The sequence below is a fragment of the Macrotis lagotis genome, chromosome 2, assembly GCF_037893015.1.
Source record: "Macrotis lagotis isolate mMagLag1 chromosome 2, bilby.v1.9.chrom.fasta, whole genome shotgun sequence".
In the NCBI taxonomy this organism is placed as follows: Eukaryota; Metazoa; Chordata; class Mammalia; order Peramelemorphia; family Peramelidae; genus Macrotis; species Macrotis lagotis.
In genome coordinates, this window is record NC_133659.1 from 203476870 (window position 1) to 203493729 (window position 16860).

At 36.6% G+C, this 16860-nt stretch overlaps 1 protein-coding gene across 1 annotated transcript in view; it reads left to right on the top strand.

The window, feature by feature from the left end:
• Positions 1-16860, top strand: part of SRP68 (signal recognition particle 68) — a 77117-nt gene that overhangs the window by 13883 nt on the left and 46374 nt on the right. Inside the window, exons 4-8 of the mRNA XM_074224525.1 lie at positions 4388-4583; positions 6696-6778; positions 7431-7540; positions 8313-8395; positions 8633-8773. Of these exons, the coding sequence (XP_074080626.1) occupies positions 4388-4583; positions 6696-6778; positions 7431-7540; positions 8313-8395; positions 8633-8773 (613 nt within the window). The remainder of the gene's footprint in view (positions 1-4387; positions 4584-6695; positions 6779-7430; positions 7541-8312; positions 8396-8632; positions 8774-16860) is intronic.

The following is a 16860-nucleotide window of genomic DNA, read 5'->3' on the forward strand; positions in this document are numbered from 1 at the left end:
GCACCCCTTAGGCCAGCATCCACCTGGCCCTATGGTCCCGGACAGGCCATCCAATCCGAGCCCCTTGGAAGAAGTAAAAAAGAAAATGTGTTATATCTGACCACTCCCCCCCCCATGGTCCATCCTCTCCTCCATCACTCACATCCCCCCCTTTCCCCCATCCCCCTTCTTACCTCCTTACTCCAGATGTCTATACCCCATTGAGTATATATGCTGTTTCCTCTCCTAGCCACCTCTGATGAGAGCTAAGATTCCCTCATTCTCCCTTGCCTTCTCCCCTTCTATATCAATGCAATAGCTCTTATTATATGAAATATCTTAGCCTATTCCACCTCTCCTTTTTCTCCCATTACATTTCCCTTTTAGCCATTGACTCCATTTTTACACCACATTATATCTTCAAATTCAACTCTCTCCTGTGCTTCATATATAAAAGCTGCTTCTACCTGCTCTATTAAATGAGAAGGTTCATAGGAGTATTATCAGTGTCATTTTTCTATGCAGGAATACATGTAGTTCATCATCATTAAGTCCCTCATATTTTCCCCTTCTCCTCCACTCTCTATGCTTCACCTGAGTCCTGTATTTGAAGATCAAACTTTCTGTTCAGCTCTGGCCATTCCAACAGGAACATTTGAAATTCCCCTGGTTCATTGAAACTCCCATCTTTTTCCCTGGAAGAGGATGTTCAGTTTTGCTGGGTAGTTGATTCTTGGCTGCATTCTGAGCTCTTTTGCCTTACGGAATATTATATTCCAAGCCCTACGAGCTTTTAATGTAGTTGCTGCTAAGTCCTATGTGACCCTGACTGCAGCTCCACAATATTTGAATTGTGTCCTTCTGGCTGCTTGTAGTATTTTCTCTTTGACTTGGGATTCTGGAACTTGGCTATAATATTTCTGGGGGTTGTTTTTTTTATCTCTTTCTCGGGGAGATCTGTGGATTCTCTCCATTTCTATTTTGCCCTCTTGTTTCTAGGATATCAGGGCAATTTTCCTGTAGTAATTCTTTGAAAATGATGTCAAGGCTCTTTTCCTGATCATGACTTTCAAGTATTCCAATAATTTTTAGATTATCTTTCCTAAATCTGTTTTCCATATCAGTTGTTTTTTCAACGAGATGTTTCACATTTTCTTCTAATTTTTTGTTCTTTTGGTTTTGAAGTATTGTGTCCTGATTTCTCGTAAAATCAGCAGCCTCCTTCAGTTCCATTCTACACCCTGAAGGATTTGTTTTCCTCAGAGAGCTTTCTTATCTCTTTTTCCATCTGGCCAATTCTGTTTTTTTAAAGCATTCTTCTCCTCAATAATTTTTTGAACTGTTTTATCCATTTGACCTATTGACATGTTATTTTTTTCAGCATTTCTTTGGATCTCCTTGACTAAGTCGCTGACTTCTTTTTCATGTTTTTTCTGCATCTCTCTCATTTCTTTTCCAAATTTTTCTTCTATCTCCCTCACTTGATTTTCAAAGTCTTTTTTGAACTCTTTCATAGCCTGAGCCCAATTTCCATTTTTCTTAGAGTCTTTAGATGCAGGAGCTTGGACTTCCTCATCTTCAGATTGAGTGTTTTGATCCTTCTTGGGATCATAGGCAAAGTATTTCTCAGTGGTGTTCCCCTTTTTTCTCTGTTTACTCATTTCCCCAGCCTGAGCCTGGTTTTGGGGTGCTTCCTGAGCTTTTGAGTATTATAGGGACACCCCCCCCCCCAGGATCTCAGTGTGTGAGGCTCTGTCTTCCCTCCTGGTCTGTGAATGACCATAAGCGTACCCATCTGCCACGGGGCTGGGGGGGGGGGGGGCTGCTGTTCTATGGGGGACCTAGACTGCGATCAGGATCTGAATGTGGTCAGAGCCCCAGAGTCCTGTTCCAGGGACAGAGGACAGAGCTCTGCAGTCTCTCCACTCCCTAGGCTCAGCACTCATGCCCTAGGGGCTCCTGCTTCCTGTTTGGTTCCTGGATCTGGGCTGCTGGCCACACTGCTCTCTGAGTGCCCTGAGGACCTCATGCACTTGCTCTTGCAGAGGTCCCTCCGCTGATCCCTCAAGTTGTGTCCAGTGTTCCCCGAGTGTAGGTTAGGAAACTGCTCCCCTGCCATGAGCTGCAGCTCCCAGGGCCCTGAGGTTGCCTCCAGGAGGCTAAACTTCGCTCTCATGTGCTGTTCCTCTGACCCCGGGGAGCAGAGCCTTTCTGCTCTTTTCCAGGTTACCTTGGGTTGGAGAAATGCCTCGCTGGATCCCTCTGTGGGTTCTGTCTCTCGAAAATTTAGTTAGAGTCCTTAGTTTATAGGTTTTGAGAGAGAGCACCTAAGAGAAGATCCTCTCCTGTCACCATCTTGGCTCCGCCCCCCCCCCCCCCACTTCATTCTTTATTCATTCTGGACTAAGTAATCTACTACTCTGCTATTTAATTGGTTCACACCTTCTCTCGCACTTTATTCTCAAGTTGCTTTCATCATTCCTAGGTAATAGCTATTATTCAATTTTTTTCAGTTCTCATAAACTGCTGAGTGAATCTATAAAAAGTCATGAAATCAGTTTAATTTTACCCACTATAATTTTATGGTAGATGTCAACTAGGTTTTTACTACTGCTCAACAACCCATCTACTTCATCATATACTCTTCAGCTCATTACATACAGTGATTATTTCAGACTTTTTGCCTTTATAAGATCTTCAACCCCACTGCCCCTCTGTTTGCAACTTTGATTTCTATTTCACTGAGGTTGAGACTAGAATCTAAAGGAAGTGCCCTTAGATCCTGCCATCTTCAAAAATTTTGAGTAGTCACTTCTCTGTTGCAGTCATAGAAGAATAAATATTCCTATTCTTCCATAAGGCTAATTCATTTACCCTTGTCTTTAATTTCTTCCTTATACCTCTTCTGGGACTTTGTTCTAGCAGTCATTCCAATCTGTTGTATATCTTGTCTCTATTATTTGGTTAACAAATAGTCCTTCTTTAGACCTTTTACTTTTTCTTTCCTTATACTGCATCCCTGGCCATCTATTTCATAATGTAGTCAACCTTATCTTCTTTTTTTTTTTTTAAAGATTTTTGCAAGTCAATGGGGTTAAAGTGGCTTGCCCAAGGCCACATCTAGGTAATTATTGAGTGTTTGAAGCCAAATTTGAACTCAGGTTCTCCTGACTCCAGGGCTGGTGCTCTATCTACCGTGACACCTAGCTGATCCCCCAACCTTATCTTTTTTTTTTTAATGCAAATCATTTAACTTCACTATACCTCAATTTCTTGTGTAAAAATGATGGACCCTAGATTCTTTGATCTGGTTGCCAGCTCAAAAACCTCCACTGATTCCGTACTGTCTACCAAGTAAAAGTTACTCTTGCTGAGTGTTCAAATACCTCTATACTCTGCCATCAAACTTTATTTTCTTCATTCCATTTTATACCTTGAATTCCTTGTTCTTGATAACATGGACTTCTCTGTACTTCCAGACATGTTCTGCATATTCCTGCCTCACTGTCTTTGCCTTTGATGTTTTACCTGGATCGAATGTTTTTCCTTCTTTCTACTTTACTCTTCCTATCTAGACTTCAAGCCCAACTTGAACACAACCTCTCCTGTGAATGTTTTCCCCTTTGTACATCTCTAATGGATTTTTGTTTTATTTTGTATTATAATGTCTGTGTATTTGTCCTTTTTCTGCTAGTAAGCTGCGTAAGTCAAGTCAACAAGCATTTATTAAGTGTCTAATAATGTGCTGGGTGTTAGGTATACCCCCCCCCAAAAAAAGGCAAAAATCCAGTCCTTGTTTTCAAGGATTCACAATTCATCTGTGAGATAGCGTGTCAAAAACTATGTACAAACTAGGTATAGACAGGATAAATTGTATTGAGTCCTAGAGGAAGGGCATTTTCTTATCTAAGTTTTGTATGTTCTTCCCCTTTGGCTAGCAGAGTGTTCTGTGTATACATTAGGTAAGAAATAATTGCTTGCTAAATTGTATAAAGGAGAGCTAGGTTTTTTTGGAGGTGATAAATTTTTGATTGGATTGTGGTATTAGTGGTATTAGTAATGGAAAAAAGTTGGGAGAAAACTGGTTTGAAGGGAAAGATGATTTGCATTTGGACTATTTTGCATTTCAGAGAATGATTCTATCCTAATGAAAATTTCTAGTTAGGTAGATAAAAAGATATAGCTGAAACATGTGTAGTCAGGACTAGTGAAATATATGATTGTCAGTGACTGAGAGGCACTTGTTTGAAACTATAAGGAGAGATGAATTTCCTGAGGGGGAAGTGTAAAAATCTGAGAAGGGGACTTTGGGGGGAATATATTTAAATCTGATGTTCCTGCCTTATTTTCTCCCTAATTTTCCTTTTTTTCTCCCTCACTTCTCTATCACCTTGTCTCTTCTGTCTAGATACTTGCTTTTAGTTTTGATGGATGCTGAAAGAGCCTGGAGCTATGCCATGCAGCTTAAACAAGAAGCAAATACTGAACCTCGAAAACGGTTTCATTTGTTATCTAGACTTCGAAAAGCTGTGAAACATGCTGAGGAGTTGGAACGCTTATGTGAAAGTAATAGGGTGGATGCCAAGACTAAACTAGAGGCTCAGGTTAATGTCAACATCCAGTTTTGCTTTATTGAGTAGAGGAAAGGATAACTATTGGTTTGGGTTGTTTTATTTTTTACTGAATAGAATTTCACATGTTATTAACTGACATTTAGAGGAAATGATTTGTTCTTACTTTTTTTAGAAAGTATAATTGGAGTCTCTTGGATTTTTTTTAATGATTTTATTTATTTTGAGTTTTACAATTCTCCCTCCCCCATTCTTGCTTCCCTCTTCCCACCCCCCACAGAAGACAGTCTGTTAGTCTTTACATTGAGTTTCTTGGATTTTTGATGATCACTTAAATAACTGACTTCAGAGATAGTACCTTCTTTTTATCTGGTTATAAAAAACTTTTTTTCTTTTAGCATTCTGATAAGACAATAAGAAATAACCAGATATAAAGGTGATTGATCTTTTTGTGTGTATTTTTTTGAGAGAGAGAGAAGACAAACATTTCTGTTTCGTGGTTATCTTCAGATTACTATAAAATAATATTTGTGACTTTATTAAGGCCACTTTGTAGTAAGATAAATTTTTTTTGAATATTATTTTATTTTTTCAATTATACGCAAAAATAGTTTTCAACATTCATTTCTTTGTAAGCTTTTGAGTTCCACATTTTTCTGCCTCCCTTCTTTCCCTCCCCCTTCTCCAGAGAGTAATCTGATGGAGGTTATATTTTGTTTATGTTTATATATTAATCATGTTTAAGATTTTTCTGTATTAGTCATGTTATGAAAGAAAAAACTAAAAGGCCAAAAAAAATGAGGAAAACAAAGAAAGAACTGTAAAACAAGTTTTAAAAAGTGAAAACAGGTGCTTTGGTCTTCATTTTCTCTGAATGTGAATGGTATTTTCCATCACAAGTCTTTTAAAATAGTCCTTGATCACTGAACTGCTGAGAGGAGCCAGATCCATCATAGTTATCACACAATGATGCTGTTAATGTATTCAATGATCTCCTGGTTCTGCTCATTTCACTATCAGTTTTTGCAAGATTTTTCTGAAGTCTGCCCATTCTTTTATTTTATTTTTGCAATGGGTTAAAATGACTTGCTCAAGGTCACACTAAGCTAAATAATTATTAAGTGTCTGAGACCATATTTGAACTCAGGTCTTCCTGACTCCAGGGCCAGTGCTATATTGCTATATCACCTAGCTGCCCCCTCTCATGATTTCTTACAGAACAATAGTTCTCCATCACATTGATAGACCATTATTTGTTCAGCCATTGCCCAGTTGATGGGCATCCCCTCATTTTCCAATTCTTTGCCACCACAAAAAAATGCTGCTTTAAGTATTTTTGTGTATGTGGGTCTCTTTTTAAATAATCTCTTTGGGATACAGACATAGTTAGTGGTATTGCTGGATCAAAGGGTAGCCTTTTGGGCATTGTTCCAAATTGCTCTCCAGAAAGGTCAAATCCTTTCACAACTCCACCAATAATGCATATTCTGGTTTTCCCATATTCCCTCCAACATTGATCATTTTCCTTTTTTGTCATTTTAGTCAGTCTGATAGATATGAGGTAGTACCTCAGAATTGTTTGAATTTGCTTTTCTCTAATCAATACTGATTTAGAGCACTTTTCATATGACTATAGATAGCTCTGATTTCTTCATCTGAAAACTGCCTATTCATATCTTTTGACTGTTTATCAGTTGGGGAGTAACTTGTATTCTTATAAATTTGATTCAGAAATAAGTGTTAAGGTAAATTTTTTATGGGTTTTTTTTTTTGCAAGATAGTGGGGTTAAGTGGCTTGCCCAAGGCCACACAGCTAGGTAATTATTAAGTGTCTGAGGCCAGATTTGAACTCAGGTACTGCTGACTTCAGGGCCAGTGCTCTATCCACTGCGCCACCTAGCTGCCCCTAAGGTAAATTTTTAAAAAATTATTTTCTGTTAAGACAACAGAATACTAAATTGGATAATAAATGCCGTGTAGTTATATGTTCCAGGTTTCATGACATCTTTGGATTAGATTTTTTATTTTTAATAAAGAATGAGTGATTCATGCCAGTTGTTGCACCATTAATTACATATTCATTTTCAGCACTGATTTTGTGAAACATTTTGATGAAGTTAAACTTCATTCCCTGTAAACTTTTAGGCATACATGGCTTACCTAACAGGGATGTTGCGCTTTGAACATCAGGAGTGGAAGGCAGCAATGGAGGCTTTTAACAAATGCAAGTGAGTCTTCCTTTCCTAACACCTTTTTATTTTAGATTGTTATAATTAAATTGAAAACATAATTTCATATCCAGTTTTGTACTTGATCCTACAACTGTTGGAGTGGTTTCTTTGCAACTTTGAATTTATAATGCATGCATTGTAAGAATGAGCAGCCTCCAACCCCTTATAAAGAAAAAAATGGAGAAAAGGATGTTATCAGAGAAATGTATTTTCAAAAAAGATAGGATGATTATGTTGGCAAGAGCAAGGGACAGCCTGTAGTCATGTGGGAAGAGCAAGGAATAGCTTATGGACAATAATGTTCTTTTCTCATATCCATGTGATGTCAGAGGACAGAAGACCTCTGTCACATTGGATGAACTCTTATGTGGTGAACTTAAGGGAGGGCATGGGCAAATGTTTTACAGGAGGGGTAGGAATGGACAGTTGTAAGCAACATTATTGGAGGGAGCATTCATTTTGATGAGCTCACAGATTATTTTAAGTATAAATAACAATTTTGCAGTGTTGGTACAAAGACTTCTGCCATGAATTAACACCTTTCCAAAAGAATTTCCATAGTTTTTGCAGCCACTATTCTTCCTTTGATTTTTTTTTTTCAGCATAAGATAGTATCAGTAATTTAAATGACTTTCTCTTTTTTCCCCAGAACTATCTATGAAAAACTAGCTAGTGCTTTTACTGAGGAACAGGCTGTATTATATAATCAGCGAGTGGAAGAGATTTCACCCAACATACGCTATTGTGCCTATAATATTGGTAAGTATTGAACTAAGACAATCTATTTTTATTAACTTGAGGCACATCAGCAGGAGTAGTAGTAATTCAATCCTAGTGACTTTTGGAAATTATTTAAACTTTCCCCTCTGTCACTGGCATATTGTCATTCCAAGATAAATGTAGAAATCAACTATGCTGGGACAGCTAGGTGATGCAGTGGATAGCGCACTGGCCCTGGAGTCAGGAGAAACTGCGTTCAAATCCGGCCTAAGACACTTAATAATTGCCTAGTTGTGTGACCTTGGACAAGTCACTCTTAATCCTATTGCTTTAAATAAATAAAACTAAAAAAAAAGAAATCAACCATGCTAGTGTATACAGAAGTAAATTTCATTTTTTTAATAAGTATTTATTAGCCATCTTCTACATGCTAGATATTCTTTTGTTTGTTTTTGTAAGGCAATGGGGTTAAGTGGCTTGCCTAAGGCCACACAGCTAGGTAATTATTAAATGTGTGAGGTCGGATTTGAACTCAGATACTTCTGACTACAGGGCCAGTGCTCTATCCACTGCACCACCTAGCAGCCCCCATTTTCTTTCTTGACTACAATTTTATACCATTCTCAATAAATGCTGTACACTGAGTATGGGCCCATTTTTTAAAGAATATAATTGTTCAATCTTATTGCTTGAAACATTTAAATGTATTTGCTATCTAGTGGTATAAAATTCTTTTAAAATCTGTTTGAATCCAGAGAATTATTGAAACCACTGAGTAGAATTTTGAAGATCTTTAAATCTTTCTTTTAAGGGGACCAGTCAGCTATTAGTGAGTTGATGCAAATGAGACTGAGATCTGGTGGTACTGAGGGTCTTCTGGCTGAGAAATTGGAGGTAATTCACTATGGGTTTTTTTTTAATATTTAAGATTCTCGTAAGTCAATTGCTTTGTGTGTACTATAGAAGAACTTGTTTTATCTGTCATATGTAGGTATTTTATCAATGTATCCAAACTTGTTTTCAGAATATATAAGTATTATCCAATACAAAGTAACATACTCCCATTTACCTATCATTTCTTGTTCCTCATAACAAAAACTAAACTACTTTTGGGGGGGTATTATTTCCTAGTCATTGATCACCCAGACTCGAGCCAAGCAGGCAGCTACCATGAGTGAAGTAGAGTGGAGAGGAAGAACTGTTCCAGTAAAGATTGACAAAGTGAGGATCTTCTTACTGGGTTTGGCCGACAATGAAGCAGCTATTAATCAGGTAAAGATGAAAGTTCCACTTTTTTCCTTCTTTTTTGGGGGGGGGGGGGGAGTTTAGGGGCATATTTAAAGGTCATTTTAATTTCAAAAATTTAGTAGGGGCAGCTAGGTGGTTCAGGGGATAGAGCACTGGCCCTGGAGTCAGGAGTACCTGAGTTCAAATTTGACCTCAGACACTTAATACTTACCTAGCTGTGTGGCCTTGGGCAAGCCACTTAACCCCATTTGCCCTGCAAAAACCTAAAAAGAAAAATAAAAAACAAAAAAAAACATTTAGTAAGCATTTATTTTCTATCAGGCGCTGTAGTCAGCATAAAGAAAATGGAACAGGCCCTGCCTTCAAAGAACTTACTTTTTAATAATGGGAGATGAGGAGATAAAATATAGAAATCAGAATGTACAAGATAATGACAGTAGATAGAAGATTTATGCATGATAAAGTAATTTTTAACTTTGTTGAATCCATATATGTATACCCTATTAAACTTTCTTGGTCAGGTGGGGCAGTGGATAGAGTGCTTGGCCTTGAGTTAGGAAGACTGGAGTTCAAATCCAGACTTAGATGCTTCCTGGCTGTCGGACCCTGGGCAAGTTACTTAACTCTGTTAGTCTTAGTTTCCTCATCTGTAAAATGATCTAGAAAAGGAAATGGCAAATTACTTTAGTATCTTTGCCAAGAAAACTCCAAATGGGGACACAATTGAAATGATTGAACAACAGCAACAAAAATTAAACTGCTTTGGTAAAGCTTTTATGATAAAATTAGTCAGGCTCAAAGACTAAAAAAAGGAAACTGATTTATCACACCTGAATTTCAAGATTTTTATGCTTTATTCAGATTTAGCATCCTCATTCTCCTTTGACTAGGAGTTGTAAATATAGAATAACAACATTGTTAAGTATGAGAAAAGTTTTAAGAAAATATTGCAAATTATTGAAATCCTCTACATATCAGCTTTTGCTTCTTTCTCACCATACATTTTTGTTTTGTTTTGTTTTGTTTTTTGCAAGGCAAATGGGGTTAAGTGGCTTGCCCAAGGCCACACAGCTAGGTAATCATTAAGTGTCTGAGACCGGATTTGAATCCAGATACTCCTGACTCCAAGGCCAGTGCTTTATCCACTACACCACCTAGCCGCCCTCACCATACATTTTCAGCCCAGTTTATTGAGTTATTTTTCTCTTGTTTTAACATCAACGAAAACATGAGAATTTACTTTATAGTTAACTTTGTCAGAATTTATTATTCTATAGAATAAGGGATACCTGAATTAACAAAATTGTTAAACATTAAGATTAGGGAGAAAGATGTGCAAAATTTAGATAACTGAATCTTCTGTCTGCAGCTTACCATTATAACAGAGGAATTAAGCAAAACAGCATAAATAATCAAAACAACAATGTATATAGGAAATGCATTAGAAGGTTGCCAAGCAACATGTTACATGAGGTCTCAGGAAAAAGGTTATTGTCAATTAAGGGATCAGGGAAAGCTTCAAGGAATAAGCAGTATTTGTGTTGAACTCTTAAAAGGATTGTAGAAATTTAGTTATCAAACAGAGGGATGGGAGAGCATTTGAAATAAAGGAAATAATTTGTGCAAAGATAATGGAGGTGAAAAATGTAATGGGTTTCTTTTGAGGACAGTAGTCTGGTGTGGCTCAAGCATAAAATAAAGAGGATCAGTATAAGGTAAACTAGAAGGGTAGGGTAGAGCCACATTGTGGAGCATTTCAAACATCACGTTAGTACTTAGTAAGACTAATCTTCCAGAAAATGTAGTCTAGTACCAGAAATAAGGATGGATTGGTTTTCCGAAAAAAGTGCCTAGAAGCAGTACCCAGACAAAAATACCCTAACCCCCGGAAGTACTAAAGTCCCTAGTAACTTTTCCCTAGCTGCCATAGAGAGCCTTGAAGACAGAACTCTCTGAACACCAAAAAGCCCAGTAACCTAGGGCAAGACCAAACAGGTTTGACCACCCCATCAAAAGGACAGTAGATGTTCGAACCTGGGTTGAACAAAAAGCTCCAATTCAGAAACTAAAACTAAAGAGATGAATAAATTTAAAAAAAAAAACACCAAAAGTATCTAGAATTATTATAAATGTAAAGATTACCAAAAAGAAGATGAGAGTAACACCATAACAACTACAATCATAGGCTTAAAGAAAAAATGTCTTTTCCACAAGGACATATAAATACTTGAATAAATGAAGCAAAAACTAAAGAATTAAAAATTGGAAGGCAAATAGCTTGAAAGAGGAAATTCTGGTAAACATTCCCAAATTAGCAAACTTTCTGAAACTAGTATAGACCAAAAAGAAATCAGTGCCTCCATAAAGACAGCAAGAAATATTAGAACAAAATTAAAAGATTTCAAAAAATAAAGAAAATATCTATTTGATATTTAAAAATTTGTTCTGCAAAATAGGTCAGAAAGAGATAATTTAAGAAATATTGTAGTTCTTGAAAATTAATTATTTCTGTAGCCAAGACTATTATTTCTAGAAATAACAATAAATTAAAATTGCACAAACTGTATTAGAATTAAGGGGCAAAGTGAAGATAGGAGGAGTCTACTGATAACCTCCTGAAAGAAATGCCAAATTGAAAACATTTGGAAATGTCAGAATCCAAAGGTCCCATATCAAATGAAAAAATACAGAAAATATGCAGAAAGAAACAGTTCAAATACCAAGGGACCACAGGATCACATAAAACCTGGCAGCTTCTATTATAAATAAAAAAAGATTTTTTAGAATACATACCTCCACACTTAACCCCATTGCCTTGCAAAAACAAAAACACAAAAAAATACATGCCTCTAAAAGATAAAATAAGCTTTATAACCAAAAATAATTTCCCCTTACAAATGGAGCAGAAACTTAAAGGGGGGGGGGGGGATGGACATTTAATGGAATAGAGGAATTTTAGGACTTTCTAATAAAAAATCAGAACAGTAGGAATTTTGAAAGGAATTTAGAGACATCTGGAAAGGTACATTTATTTGAGTAATTGGAAAGAGCTGTTTGATGATAAAGTGCTAACATTCTATTAGGGTGAGAAATAATTAAGTGTCCCTTTAGAACTTGAATATCTTCAAAGGGTATTGAGAAAATCACGTAAGAAAAACAGAGGTCCTCATTACTGGATTGGTTGTATTAAAATTTGAAAAGGAGAAAGACAAGGGAAGATAAAAAGATTATAACCAGTGTAGAAAGGAAGGATGGAGAATTAATAAAATGTGGAGATTTATATTATTATATTATATTACGTTATATTATAGTTTAATAGAAAATCTTTTTACATTCTTCTATGTGAATGGAAATAAGTATAAATATTCCTTTTTTTCCCCTTTGATGTTTAAATTCAAATAAAAAATGATTGATTTGAATGAGAAGACAAATTGGAGCATATTGAAATAATCTAGCAAATGTTTATGAAGATCATTATTGGAGTAGCCAATATTAGAAAAGGGGAATAGATGGAAAAGATACTGTAGAGATAGAATCATTGGAGGTTTGGTAACTAATTGAAAATGAGAGGTAAAGGAGAAGTAATTAATCTGAGAGATTTCAAAAACTGGAGATTGGGTCAGTAGTAATACCACTGACAAAAAGTAGTGAAATTAGAAGAAGGAAATGTAGGGTAGGAAAGAGAATAATCTTTGCTTGAACATGAAGCATTTGAGGTGCTAGTGAAGCATTCCAATGGAAATGTTTAGTAGATAATTGGGAGAAGTAGGTCTGTTACCCAAAAGTAAAGTTAGAACTAGAGCTAGAATTTTAGAGATTATTTGCATAAAGCTTGTAGTTTTAGAGTGAATCAGATTTCCAAAAATGAAATAAAATGCCTGGAGTTGGATCCAAAAATCATCATCTTACATAAAATCAAAAGTGCCATTTTTTGTTTTTTAATATTATAAATGCCTTTATTTATTTATTAAACTAAAGTTATTTCCCAATATTACCTTCTTCCTCATTTGAACTGCCAGTAATGTGAAATAGGCTGCCTTGAGAGATGTTATGGATTCCTTCTCATTCAAGCAGATAACTAGTTGATGTGATACATTATGGTAGAGAATCCTGTTTGAACTAGTTGGATACTGTGGTAGCTTCCTATTTTCACATTCTGTTATTCTGTAAATCTTTTCTTTGTGACAATAATATTTTTTTAAAGCAACAAAATAACTGTGGCTAGAGTTTTTGCAGCATTCTGCTCTCATAGTTCCCCGCCACTACTTAGAGGATCAAAAAGTTTTATTTCGTTTGATCTCAAGGGACCAGGATTAGACATTGTAAATAATGAATTCATCTGCCCTTTGCAAGTGTTTTCTTTTACTTTGTTTTAAGTCCTTGGGTGTGTTCTCCTGATTTTGCTTTACTTAACTGTTAAAGCTAGGCAAATCTTCCCCATGTTTCTTTGAATTACTTATATGCAAAATTTCTCATAATACAACAATACTGTACCACATTCATATACCATAGTTTGTTCAGCCTTTCCCCATCTGATGGGTACCCACTGTTTACAGTTTTTTTGTGTAACTTACTTAAAAATGGGAAAGATGTATAGGACATCCTGTGTCAAATATTAGGGATGGTTGATAATCTTCATATAAGAATCCTGGAATTTATTGAAACAGTAATATTTAGTCTAAAAAGAGGAAAGGTGAGAGAATGTCCTAATGGCCTGCATAACCTTGAGGAAGCCATTTTTTATTTCTTGGGACCTTCAAGAAGGTAGGAGTTGTACTAGGAGATCTCTAAGGTTACCCATAGCTTTGATCCTACAACTGGTATTGGCTAGTGCCCTGTGGCCAGTAGGTGGTGCAGTGGCTCAGTTTGTTTCTTCTTCCTGTTATCTAGAGGAGCATGAAAGTAATTCTCCTTTGGTGTCCATTCATTCTTTTGTTTTTTGGAAAAATTAGTCTTTTATCTCGTCATTGAAAGAATATATTCAGACTAAAATATTTTCCTATTGTAGCCATACTATTTGTATTTCTTCATAGGGTTGACCTTTATATTTGAAGATCATAATATTACATGGTGGTGATTGCTACCAGGGCTACCAGTTAAGTGTCCCAATATCGTTTATATTATGTTGAACCTAATTTGGATGAAACAGATGATGTTTAGGGTAGATTTACTAAACCATAGAATATCTGGTATAAAGAGTATTTATTCAAGAGGACTGCCTAAATTGCCAGAAGGGAGGTAGGAAAGATAATGTCTCTGACAACCTACTTGTACAGAATTCTTTATATTGAGAAATCTTATTTCACCTGTGATCAGAAAGCATACTTTTTTTTAGTTTTTTTTTTGCAAGGCAAATGGGGTTAAGTGGCTTGCCCAAGGCCACACAGCTAGGTAATTATTAACTGTCTAAGACCGGATTTGAACCCAGGTACTCCCGACTCCAGGGCCGGTGCTTTATCCACTGTGCCACCTAGCTGCCCCCAGAAAGCATACTTTCATTGTGCTCCTTTAGCCATAGACCTGAAATTACCCACCTCTGCTATGTGTGATTTTTTTTTTTTCTGGGAACTATCCTGTCTCAGTTATGGTGGAATTCTTTCTTTTGGAGTCAGACTGTGGTAGTGGAGATAGGTGTGTTTTTTAAATTAATGTAAATTTGATTTTAATTAATCGAAATAATTTGTTCTTTTTTCCTCTTATTAAATAGTATATTCTTGTAGACCTTTTTGATTTAAAGAGAGTGTTCTTAAGTTAGAGAGAGAGAGAGAAAAGGGAGGCTAGAGCCAAGATAGCAGTGAAAAGGCAGTGACTCACCTGAGCTCTCCCCAAAGCTCCTCTAAACACCTTTAAATAATGCCATAAAACAATTCCTGAAGTATAGAGAACACAAAAGGAGGGGTGAAATAATTTTTCAGCAAGAGATAACTTAAAAGGTCAGCAGAAAAATGTCTGTTGTGCCTGGGTGAGAGTAGAGCCCAGTCCATTATAGACCATGCCTGCGTAGATTGGGCCCCAGCAAACCAGGTGCAGGCCTTAGGGAGCCACTGAATCAATAGCAGTAGCAGCTGCTCCCAGAGCTCTGAGTCCACAGATGGTAAGGGGGTTGAACAGTTGATCAGGATATTACAGGGGTCTTTTTGCTGTCTCTGGGAGGAAGTCCTAGAGCAAGAAGGAACACTTGCACATCAGAACTAGCAGCCTTAGTGGAGTGGGGACCCTCATTGCAGTTCCAGGCTGAAAAGAGTGTTTGTGGTCACTCACAGACCAGGAGAATAGTAAATGCTCATACCTCCTTCGAAAAATTGAAAACTTACAGATCCCTAGAAGTATCCCTGAAGATAGCATAAATACCCCAAAGCATAGGACAATGCACCCGCTACCCTAGAAGAGTTAAAAGTCAAGAAATAGCCTGGAAAAATGAACAAACAGCAGAAAATAATCTGACCATAGAAAGTTACTGTGGTGATAAGGAAGATCAAAATGCACATTCAAAAGATAACAAAGTCAAAGTACCAATGCCAAGAAAAATATGAATTGATCTCAGGTCATGGAAGAGCTCAAAAAGGATTTTGAAAATCAAGTGAGAAGGGGCAGCTAGGTGGCGCAGTGGATAGAGCACCGGCCCTGGAGTCGGGAGTATCTGAGTTCAAATCCGGCCTCAGACACTTAATAGTTACCTAGCTTTGTGGCCTTGGGCAAGCCAATTAACCCCATTGCCTAGCAAAAACCTAAAAAAAAAAATCGAGTGAGAAGTAGAAGAAAAATTGGAAAGATAAATGAGAGTGATGAAAGAAAACCATGAAAAAAGAATCAACAGTTTGGTAATGAAGACACAAAAATACTGAAAAAAATAACACCTTAAAAACTTAAGGGGTGGCTAGGTGGCACAATGGATAAAGCACCAGCCCTGGAATCAGGAGTACCTGGGTTCAAATCTGGTCTCAGACACTTAAAAATTACCTAGCTGTGTGGCCTTGGGCAAGCCACTGAGCCCCGTTGCCTTGCAAAAACCTAAAAAAAAACAACTTAAGACTGAAAGATAGAAAACACCAATGAGGAGAATGGCTTGAAAAGCAGAATTGACCAAATGGAAAAGGACGTATAAAAGTTCACTAAAGAAAATAACACCTTAAAAATTAGAATTTAGCAATTAGAAGCTGATTCTCTGAAAAATCAAGAAACAATAAAACAAAAGAATGAAAAAATAGAAGACAATGTGAAATATCTCACTTGGAAAAACAACTTACCTAGAAAATAGATCCAGGAAAGATAATTTAAAAATTATTGGACTACCTGAAAGCCATGATCAAAATTAGCAATGAAAAACTGCCCTTATATTCTAGAACTAGAGGGTAAAATAGAAATTAAAAGAATCATCAATACCTCTTGAAAGAGATCCAAAAATGAAAACTCCCAGGAATATTATAGCCAAATTTTAGAACTCCCAGGTCAAGAAGTGAATATTGCAAGCAACCAGAAAGAAATAATCAACTATTATGGAGCCACAATTAGAAAGCACATGATTTAGCAGCTTCTGCATTCAAGGATTAGAGAGCTTGGATAAGGTCAGGGGCTGAGAAAGAGGAATGTCCTTGGGAGAAAGGGTAAAGGACAGTAGTAAATTATCTCACATATGAGAGGGAAGAAAAAGTTTTTACAGTGAAGGGGAATTTGGTGGAGGTAGGGAATAGTGTATGAGCCTTACTCTCAACAGAGTTGACTCAGGGAATATTTGCTCATTTGGGAATAGAAATCTCTTATTCTCTAAGAAATTAGAAGGGGGATGGGGATGAAAGAATTGGGATGGGGGAATGTCATAGAAGGGGGAGGGTAAATTGAGAGGAAGAATAGAATAAATGGGGAGATAGGACAGAGGGAAATACGTTTAATAACTGTGAAAGTAATTTTGAAACGTGTTTCTCTGATAGACATCTCATATCTCAAATATAGAGAGAACTGAATCAAATTTTTAAAAATAGGAACTATTCCCCAATTGCTGAATGATCAAGAGCTATGAACAATTTTCAGATGAAATAATCAAAGCTATTTATAAGAAGGTGTTCTCAATTGCTATTAATTGGAGGAATGCAAATTGAAACAATTCTGAGGTA